The 10,557-nt window shown below is 47.0% G+C and overlaps 1 protein-coding gene across 1 annotated transcript in view; it reads right to left on the reverse strand.

Moving 5' to 3' along the window:
• Positions 1 to 295: 295 nt before the first annotated feature.
• The window catches only part of LOC102261471 (arylsulfatase F), an 18,057-nt gene continuing 7,795 nt past the window's right edge, over positions 296 to 10,557 (reverse strand). Inside the window, exons 5-8 of the mRNA XM_014539396.1 lie at positions 9,502 to 9,925; positions 5,522 to 5,658; positions 4,639 to 4,773; positions 296 to 462 (exon numbers count right to left, since the gene is read on the reverse strand). Of these exons, the coding sequence (XP_014394882.1) occupies positions 296 to 462; positions 4,639 to 4,773; positions 5,522 to 5,658; positions 9,502 to 9,925 (863 nt within the window). The remainder of the gene's footprint in view (positions 463 to 4,638; positions 4,774 to 5,521; positions 5,659 to 9,501; positions 9,926 to 10,557) is intronic.

A 10,557-nucleotide genomic window follows, 5' to 3' on the forward strand; every position in this document is an offset into this window, starting at 1 on the left:
TGGCAAGGGAGTGGTTAGGGGCAATCAGGCAGGCATGCAGTTTGGAGCCAGCAGTCCCGGATTGTGAGAGGGATGTCCGACTGCTGGCTTAGGCTTGTGCACCGGGCCTCTAGTAGAACTACATCATGGATGCCCGGTGTATGAGTAACGGTCAATAGATTTAGCCCTAGACAAAGGTGGAAATTACCTGGGTTCTGCGGAGAAAGTGTACCCATTAGGATAGAGTTTATCTCCCTGGACCTGAATCTTCTCAAGATAAAGGTAAAGAAAAGCTCCATTAACAGATTACATGGCATCACCTGTCCTGAGGGACGATGCCTCCGGTCAACGCCGCTACCGTTGGCAAGATATCCATCAAGCTGGTAGGTTCATCAATGACGTTTCCGGCGGGCAATTTTCCGGGCCATCGGAAAAGTCCGGGCACCCGGATCCCGCCTTCCCAACCGGCCGTGCCTTTGCCTCCTACGGGGCAAAGCAATGAAGTTGCAGTTAAAATAATGACTGATCTAAGAACATTTAAAAATGTAAATCACCCTCAATAAAGTCCATCTCTGCTCAGCGCCCACCATGTGCAGACACCTGATGGGGTCAGCGGTACACGCCCACAGAACCCTATTTTCTTGGGCTGCTCATGGGTTCTTGCCCAACGGTACTTTCCCAAGGAAGGGCAGTTAGGGGACGATCAGGCCAGCAGGGGAGGGCAGTTAGAGGGTGATCAGGCCAGCAGGGGAGGGCACTAAGGGGGTGATTTTGTTTAAAATAGCACACAGACCCCTCCCAGAATTCTTTCTGCTCTATTTTTCTCCATCCTTCTCTGCTGTACCTTTCTGTGGGATTTAACTAGCCTCTAAGTTATGACACTAGAGGCCTGGTGCACAGATTCGTGCACAGGTGGGGTTCCTCGGCCTAGCCTGTGGGGATCAAGCAGAAACCGGCTCTCCGACATCCCCTGAGGGGTCCTGGATTGCGAGAGGGCGGTTCGCGGGTGACGCACCCCACAATCGGTCTCCCTCCTCTCTGGTTCTGGGTGTGTCACCTGAGAACCACAGCAGCCAAGTCACCGTGGCTCCTGCATTGAGCGTCTGCCCCCTGGTGGTCAGTGCGCATCATAGCTACCGGTAGAATGGTTGAATGGTCAGATGTTTGCTTAGGCTTTTATATAGATAGATAGATAGATAGATAGATAGATAGATAGATAGATGATAGATAGTAAGATAATTTACATATTCTTATTATTTTTCCTGGCATGCCTCTTACCACGAAGGTGGAAAATTGTGTCTGATTTGTTCCCTGCTGAGTCCAGCATGCTGAAAAGCAATTGAATCAATGATAGGGGGATTGATAATCAGGTAGATAAAGCACCGGAATTAATCTAAAAAATAATCCTATTATTTTACATCTTAGAAAAAATGTACTTATGGGAAGAGGGGGTTAATTTTTTCATAAGTTTCCTTTTCAAGGCCTGTGGGAAGCGATGGGGTGGTGACTCAGCTGTGAATCCAGCAAAGAGAACTGATACGCAGGGTCAGGCCGACCCACCAGGAGTCAAAACATCATCTCGTCCACATCATCTCACCCACATCATCTCGTCAACATCGTCTCACCCACATCACCTCACCCACATCATCTCGCCACATCGTCTCATCCACATCATCTCACCCACATCATCTCACCCACATCGTCTCATCCACATCATCTCACCCACATCATCTCACCCACATCGTCTCATCCACATCATCTCACCCACATCATCTCACCCACATCGTCTCATCCACATCATCTCACCCACATCATCTCACCCACATCGTCTCATCCACATCATCTCACCCACATCATCTCACCCACATCGTCTCATCCACATCATCTCGTCCACATCTCATCACCTGATGACCAAGAACAGTAACTGATATCTGCGTTCCCCCAGGGTTGCACAGAGCTGCATTCCATTCCCAGCCTCACCCCAGCCCCTTCCCCTTTATAATACTATCCCTTGAATCATGCTGTAAGACACAACTTTGTGCTTGTCTTCTTGGTGGGCTGGCCTCACCCACATCATCTGGTCCACATCATCTCATCACCTAATGACCAAGGACAATAACTGATGTCTGCGTTCCCCCAAGGTTGCACAGAGCTGCATTCCATTCTCAGCCTCACCCCTGCCCCTTCCCCTTTATAATCCTATCCCCTGAAGCTTGCTGGAAGACACAACTTTGTGCTTGTCTTCTTGGTGGGCTGGCCTTCTCAATAAATGCCTTGTAGGATTCAACCCTACTTTCCTTATTGGACACAGTGACAGGAAGCCCGAGCCCACACAGGGGTTTCCTAGTAACATGAATAGTATGCATAGATGCTTAATTATTATTTTCCAATAAACCCAGGAATTTATTGGGAAAGGAAGCACCCAATGACCAATGGACACCAGAATGACCCGCATACACCAGAATTTCCTTGACCCAATGAGAAGGAATGGCCATGCTACTGTGCTAATGGATTCTTATGATTTTATGGGTGGATGGGAAGAAAAGAGATTCGACGGACAGTAACCTCACAGGGTTGTCCTATATAATAAAGAGGTGATATGCAAATTGACCATCATGCCCTCGCACAAGATGGCCACCCCCATGTGGTCTCAAGACGGCTGCCAGGGGAGGGCAGTTGTGGGCAATCAGGCCGGCAGGCGAGGGCAGTTAGGGGCGACCAGGCCAGCAGGGGAGAGCAGTTGGGGGCAATTGGGCTGGCAGGGGAGCAGTTAGGCATCGGTCAGGCTTGCAGGGGAGTGGCTAGGGGTGATCAGGCTGGCTGGCGATCAGGAGAGCGGTTGGGAGCCAGCAGTCCCGGACGGTGAGAGGCCTAAACTGGCAGTTGGTCATCCCCCTAGGGGTCCCAGATTGGGAAATGGTGCAGGCTGGGCTGAGGGACACCCTCCCCCCCATGCCCAGTGCACGAATTTCATGCACTAGGCCTCTAGTCTTATCACAAATTCCTAACGAGGCTGGCTGGTCTGGGCAGATGGTCCTATAACTTCACACCCAGGCCTATAACTTCTTTAGTGACAGGTTTTAAGCCGGCTCTGTCTATTGTTCCTGTGCAGCTAGCTTAACACATCTCTGAAATGCCAGAGGTAATACCCCTTTGACAAGGGGTGTCCACCCTCAAGAGACCACGTAAGCTCCTTGACAATCCCGTAATCCAATCCCCACCTTACTGTCTCGAACCTGGCTAACGTTCACTCCTTCATTTCAAATGTTCACAAAATAGGCATTGGAGATCTTGCTCCCCAACATATGTTATCCGTTTGGTTCAAATAAACTCTTTTTTTAAAGATATATTTTTATTGATTTCAGAGAGGAAGGGAAATCATCGATCAGCTGCCTCCTGCACGCCCCCTACTGGGGATGTGCCCGCAACCAAGGTACATGCCCTTGACCGGAATCGAACCTGGGATCCTTGAGTCCGCAGGCTGACGCTCTATCCACTGAGCCAAACTGGTCAGGGCTCAAATAAACTCTTATAAAGAGACGGGTTAGGACGTTTCTGATGTCGACACATTAAATAACTCAAAGCACAGTTTGAATCACAGCCTACTCAGACATGGTGATATTTTTGAACATTCTCATAAAATCTTCCTTATGATTTAGTCCCTTCCCAGGCTCACCATTTGGTGGCACAAGCCCTAAGCTGCAGACACTCAGACCCTTTGGCGAGAGTGACACAAAGATTTCATCTCATTCATCCAGGAGTCATTTCCTGCTGGACGCAAGACAATAAGACCCACATTTGCATGAACAATAATCCATGTGTCTCTACAAAATGCTGTAGAGTCTCCTTCAGATCAGAGATTCAAATGTACTGAACGGGTTGCAGGTCATCTTCTTATAACATCAGGAAACAGGTTACTAGAACGGGCCAATGTGGTGGCTCATGGATATGTTTTCACGGCTGATACCTTCCACCTCGACATGGAATCAGTGTTGTGAATTTCATTGTAAAACCTGAGCCTGGTAGCATGGTTGACAGTCGACCTATGATCCAGGAGGTCACAGTTCAATTCCAGGTCAGGGCCCATGCCCGAGTTGTGGGCTCGATCCCCAGTAGAGGGTAGGCAGGAGGCAGCCAATCAATGATTCTCTCTCATCATTGATGTTTCTATCTCCCTCTCCCTTCCTCTCTGAAATCAATAAAAATATTTTAAAAATGAAAATCTCAGAGAAGCTGGGCCATATCTCTGGGAAAGGGAACCCAAAGCTTTCTAAACATCCAAGGAGACTTCTATGTGCCCTCTCTGTAGACCACATTTCTTCTTATTCTAATTCCATCTTGTGGATGGAATCAATGACTAGATATTCGACTCATTTAATGCCTCCCTCAAGTCATCTGCTTATGTGAACACTCTTTCACGCATAGGACTCTCAGGGAGGCCCGTGTCTAGGGTATTGTCTCGAAATGTTAGCGATTTAAGGTCAATATCCTTGGGTTTGGGACCCTACGCTTTAGTTTTGACCAAGCGTCCAATAAACAATCATCTTGTTGAGTGTTTCATGCATCATTCATCTCGTGTTTCATGCCACGGATCTTGCATTACAATGAACAAGTTACCGTAGTCACAAGGACACCCCAGGTATGATCTTCCCTGCTCACCTTTGAATATCCCATTATATCCACCCAGTTGGGCGTGGCCCAGCCTGGCCTCCAAATGTCCCCCGTGGTCTGACGTGAAGTAGACAAGCGTGTGATTCCTCAGCCCCAAATCATCAATGGCAGCAAGGAGTTTGCCTGAAACAATAAAAAAAGGACCCATAAAACAAATAAAATTATAAGCTTTGGGCATCTGTGTTAGTCCCAATGCATGCACATTCCTTTGGGATTCGTTGCAAATATGTTTCTCTTCTAAGATGCCCCAAATCTTACACCCCAAGAATAGTGTGTAAGACCAGTGGGTTTTGCTTAGGGGTTGAGTGTTGACCTTTGAAGCAGGAGGTCATAGTTGTGGGCTCGATCCCCAGTAGGGGGCGTGCAGGAGGCAGCCGATCCATGATTGTCTCTCATCACGAAGGTTTCTCTCTCTCTCTCTCTCTCTCTCTCTCTCTCTCTCTCTCTCTCTCTTTCTCTCTCTCTCTCCCTTCCTCTCTGAAATCAATAAAACTACATATTTTTAAAAAAGAATAGTTATGCCCTATCCTGTTTGGCTAAGTGGATAAAGCGTCATTCTGTGGACTGAAGGGTCCTGGGCTTGAATCCGGTCAAGGGCACATGCCTGGGTTGCAAGCTTGATCTCCAGTAGAGGGCATGCAGGAGGCAGCCAATCATGACTGATCTCTCAAAATTGATATTTCTCTCTCTCCCTCTCCCTTCCTCTCTGAAATCAATAAAATATATATATTTTTAAAAGAGAATCCTATGTGAGTCCACTGTTTCTCCATCAACATCCCATGTTGAGGAGGTGATTATGGTCAAGTCAGTGTGAACATGGACTTCCTCCTATGCTCGTGCTGATGTTTCTACGGTCCATCCTGCCACTTACCCACAAAGAAGTCCATCTCCTCCACGTTGTCCCCGTATAAGCCGTGCTTGCTGGTGCCAATGAAGTCGTCGGTCGTGGGGAGAGGCGTGTGGACGTGAAGAAACGAGTAAAAGAGGAGGAAGGGTCCTTCGCGGTGCCTGAGAAGACATCGAGCCCATCGCGAGTGAGGTCCCAACCTCTGGGAGTGGGAACCGCATTGCTCTCCGACACACAGACCCAGTGTGTGTCACGACCCATGAGAGGGGACACACGCAAAAGGCAGCCCCTTTGACAGACGCTCCTGGTTGGAATGGATTCCAGAATCCTCCAGCCTCCAGCCTCGGCCTCTAATCTTGGGGTGATGCCACCTCTCAGGTGCCAGGACGTGGGTAGGTCATACTGCTCTCAGCGGTCACACAGGGTTATTACTCAAGTCCAGCTCTGCTGGGAGCACTTTCCCAGGGCTCACCAGATCTCAGACTACAGCCACACCCCAAGACACACACAAGAGACGGTCTGACCGGAGTGGTTCCTCAGAAACATCAGCGCTTTCACAACCCAAGAGCAAGCACGGACAGATAGATCTTGGCAATCTGTCCACACACCTTTGGTTCCCATTTGAGGACACAGGGAATGAGGTTGACCCCTCCAAGTCCTGACAATTGGTCTGCAGGAAAGATAGGTCCTCAGCTAACCAGGGCAGCGTACAACACCATCCCAGTCTTGGGGAAATTTCTGCTCTGTCTGGTGAGATATCAGTGTGTGAAGACTGGGTGAAAAAATAAGCTAGAAGGATAGAAAAAAAGGAGTGTGGCCATGGTTGACTGGGTTGAAGGGGTCCCTCCAAAGTGGTCCCCATAGAAACTCAGAATGTGATCTTATTTGGAATATAGGGTCTTGGGAGATAGAATTCCTTAAGAAGAGGTTAACTGGGGTAGGGTGGGCTCAGAGCCCACGGGTGTCCTCATAGGAAGAGGGCTGTGAGGAGCTACACAGACACATGGAGGGGAAAGGAGGACTGTGAAGACAGAGGGAGAAATGGGAGTGATGTGGCCACTAGCCAAGAGCACTAAGGGTTTTTGGCAAAAACCAGAAGCCATAAGAGGAGGTAGTGTTAGGGTCAGGGTTAGGGTTAGGGTTAGGGTTAGGGTTAGCATTAGGGTTAGGATTAGGGTTGGGGTTAGCATTAGGGTTAGGGTTAGGGCTAGCATTAGGGTTAGGGTTAGGGTTAGGGGTAGGGTAAGGGACAGATTAGGGTTAGTGTCAGGATCAGGGGTATAGTTAGGGTTAGGATCATAGTTACAGTCTTGGTTAGGGTTATAGTTAGGGTCAGGGTCAGGGCTAGGGTTAGGGTTAGGGTTAGAGTTAGGGTCAGTGTTCGTGTTAGGGTAATGTTACAGTCAGGGTTAGGGTTAGAGTCAGTGGTAGGGTTGGTGTCCGGGTTAGGGTTAGATTCAGGGTTCGGGTTCGAGTTAGGGTCGGCCCCTACGCACTCAGAAATCACCCCGGAGCTAAAACTCAAATCCTGCTGTGCTCGACACACTTTCCCCTGGTTCAGAAGTCTCAGTCCTGTGTCCCGCCCACTCAGACACTGTCATTTGAAACTTCTGGCCTCCAGAATGTGAGAGAAAGCGTCCATTCCTATTGGTTGAAGTCACCCTGTGTGGGGTACATTTTTTTGGGAAGCCCTAGGAAACTAATATACATTAGTTTATTAGTAATATATATGTATTAGCATATGAGTAAACTAATATACTAATAAGGAATGAGGTCACACCAGTTTCCATCTGATATATCTAAAGGGCCAGCTGAGGTGCTTTTGGCCAATCCTTCTAGAACTTGGCAAGGGCGCCAGGCAATGGAGGAGTTGGCCCAACACGAAACCAGCCATAGAGCTGCATATACAAGGCAAATAAGGTCCTCCTTCTCCCACACGCTCCCTGGGTGTCGTCTCCACCTGGGCTGTGGCGTAAAGACGACGCTAATGATCAGATTCCTCCAGGTCCCTGAATAAAGAAGAAGTGGTACATATACTCAATAGAACATGACTTAGCCCAAAAAAGAGGAAGGGAATCTTACCATTTGCGACAGCATGGATGGACCAAGAAGGTATTCTGCTAAGTGACTTGAGTCAGACGGAGAAAGACACACACCATGTGATTTCATTTATAAGTTGAATTAAAAAAGAAACAAACAAACAAACACAACAGAATCAGAGCCACAGATACAGAGAACAGACCCATGGTGGCCAGAGAGGAGAGGTGTTGGTCGGTTGGGTGGAAAAAAAGGTGACGTGCTGGAGAAATAAAAATTGGTAGTTACACCGTTGTCATGGAGATGTAAATTACAGCTCAGGGAATATAGTCAAGAACAGCGTAATAACTATGGATGGTGCCAAGTATCGGGGAAATTACTATGTTGTACACTGGAAACTAACAACATATTGTACGTCAACTGTAATTTAAAAAGAGAGAGAGAGAGAAAGGCATTGATGTTTGGGACCAAAAAAAAAAATCCTTTATATCCTTACTCAAGTCTATGTAACAGTCAAAGAGGTTGACATTTCCTCTGGCATATCTCTTGCCAAGACCAAATTGCTCACAGATCCTTGCAAACACCAACTTTTCCTCCTGCTGTAACTTCCCCCTGGAATGGATGCTCACGCCTTCCTTCAGCTCGCTGTAACTGATCGTTGAAGATTCAGGCAAGATATAGTTTCGCCAAGGGTGCCTTCCCTCCCTAGCAAATTTGGCTCACTGGATAGAGCTTTGTCCTGTGGACGGAAGGGACCTGGGTTCGATTCTAGTCAAAGGGCACAGGCCCGGGTTGCAGGCTTGATCGCCAGTAGGGGGCGGGCAGGAGGCAGCCAATCATGATTCTCTCTCATCATGGATGTTTCTTTTGTTAAAAAATATATTTTATTGATTTTTTACAGAGAGGAAGGGAGAGGGATAGAGAGTTAGAAACATCGATGAGAGAGAAACATCGATCAGCTGCCTCCTGCACACCCCCCACTGGGGATGTGCCTGCAACCAAGGTACATGCCCTTGACCGGAATCGAACCTGGTCCCCTTGAGTCCGCAGGCCGATGCTCTATCTACTGAGCCAAAGCGGTTAGGGCTCATCATGGATGTTTCTATCTTTCCGTCTCCCTCTCTGAAATCAACAAAAATATATTAAAAACTAAATATACTGCCACCCACCAAAAATATATTTATATATAACTAGTGGCCTGGTGCACGGATTCGTGCACATTGAAAGGAAATTAATTAGAAGAAATATGTTAATATCGCTATTCGCCCTTTCTTTATAATAGAAGTGTCAGAGATGAAAGAATATTAGTAAAAAGTATACGAAAATAATATATAAATTGATTAATAAATAAACAATAACCACATGATATATCAACAACAAAGCCATGATATAAAAAACATGATATAAAAACAAAACATGGTATGAAAACAACATTGATAAAATCAATGACTGATGCCCTGACCGGTTTGGCTCAGTGGAGAGAGCGTCGGCCTGCGGACTGAAGGGTCCCGGGTTCGATTCCGGTCAAGGGCATTGTACCTTGGTTGCGGGCACATCCCCAGTGGGGGGTGTGCAGGAGGCAGCCGATCAATGTTTCTCTCATCATCGATGTTTCTAACTCTCTATCCCTCTCCCTTCCTCTCTGTAAAAAAAATCAATAAAATATATTTAAAAAATAAAAATCATCAAAAATTTTTCAAAAAATCAATGACTGATAAATTGATTAAACGTATTCTAATGTCTTCCTGTTTACCACATTAAGAGTAGAAACACTTTATATGTGTCTCGTATGGGAGAGCCAATATTTATTTTTAAATTGCCAGTGCGCATCGTATGTACCAGCTGGCCGGTTGGTTGGTTGGTTGGTTGGTCGGTCGGACAGGACGATCCGTCAATTAGACTTTTATATAGATAGATACTCATTCTCTTATCTTTTCATGAATCTACAAATAAAAAATCATCTTTACCTTTCTAAAAACGAAATCGCCTCCTTCACCATGATGGACCCAGCCCTTTCCGCCTTCATGGGCTGCTCGGTAATTTCTTGCTCCCTCATGAGGAGGCAATTCCAGTACAGGGTCGACTGGTAACTGTCTAACCAGAAGTGGCCCAGGAGAAGGATGAATAGGACCAGGGAGAGGATGAGGGCCCAGGGAACGCAGAGCACGCGCCCGAGTTTCCCGAGAGCGAGGGTGAGCGCAGCCACGGCGACCAGCTGCACACAGAACCAGAGTCGGCCGCTGATGGCTAATTCTGCGTCCCGGGAAGGGTCGGGCCAGCACGTGTCGTACAGACTGAACGGCATGCCGTAGAAGTAATCGAACCCATAGTGAGACGGATGGCGGCAATGGTCATTTCGGTAGTGACAGTTTAAGCCCTGATGCCATTTCCCTGAAATTAAACACACACACACGTAACACATAAGGTGATCACCTATCACAAAGACCATGAAGTCATTTTTCATTTGAAACGATAAGCCAGGGCACAAAAATGGAGTAGCAAATATTTTTCTTTTCCTTCAACATCGAAGTTCAACATGGACTCACTTTGGGCTCTTCTGTAGTTGGAAAATGTTTGAAAGTCTGGTTGTGAGCGGACAGGTAGGAAGAAAAATAAAGGCAGGAAAAGACAATTGTGTGTCTCTAGCAGGGGTGTGAGCTGGGCAGTTTCTCATTCACATACAGGACAAGAAATAGTCATAAATATAGGTGCATAATCGAGCCAAGGTAGAGTATAGATGATAGGTAGGTAGGTAGGTAGTAATTAGATAGATATTTGTTAGTGAGAAATATGTGATAGAAGGTAGATGGATGAGTAGGTGGATGAATAAATGGATATATAGCTAGACAGTGAGACGATATATATATATATATATCCTATATAATAGAAGGGTAATATGCAAATTGACCCTAACAGCAGAACGACTGGGAATGACTGGTCACTATGACACACACTGACCACCAGGGGGCAGACGCTCAATACAGGAGCTGCCCCCTGGTGGTCAGTGCGCTCCCACAGGGGGA

This window comes from Myotis brandtii, unplaced genomic scaffold, assembly GCF_000412655.1.
Source record: "Myotis brandtii unplaced genomic scaffold, ASM41265v1 scaffold2150, whole genome shotgun sequence".
NCBI lineage: Eukaryota > Metazoa > Chordata > Mammalia > Chiroptera > Vespertilionidae > Myotis > Myotis brandtii.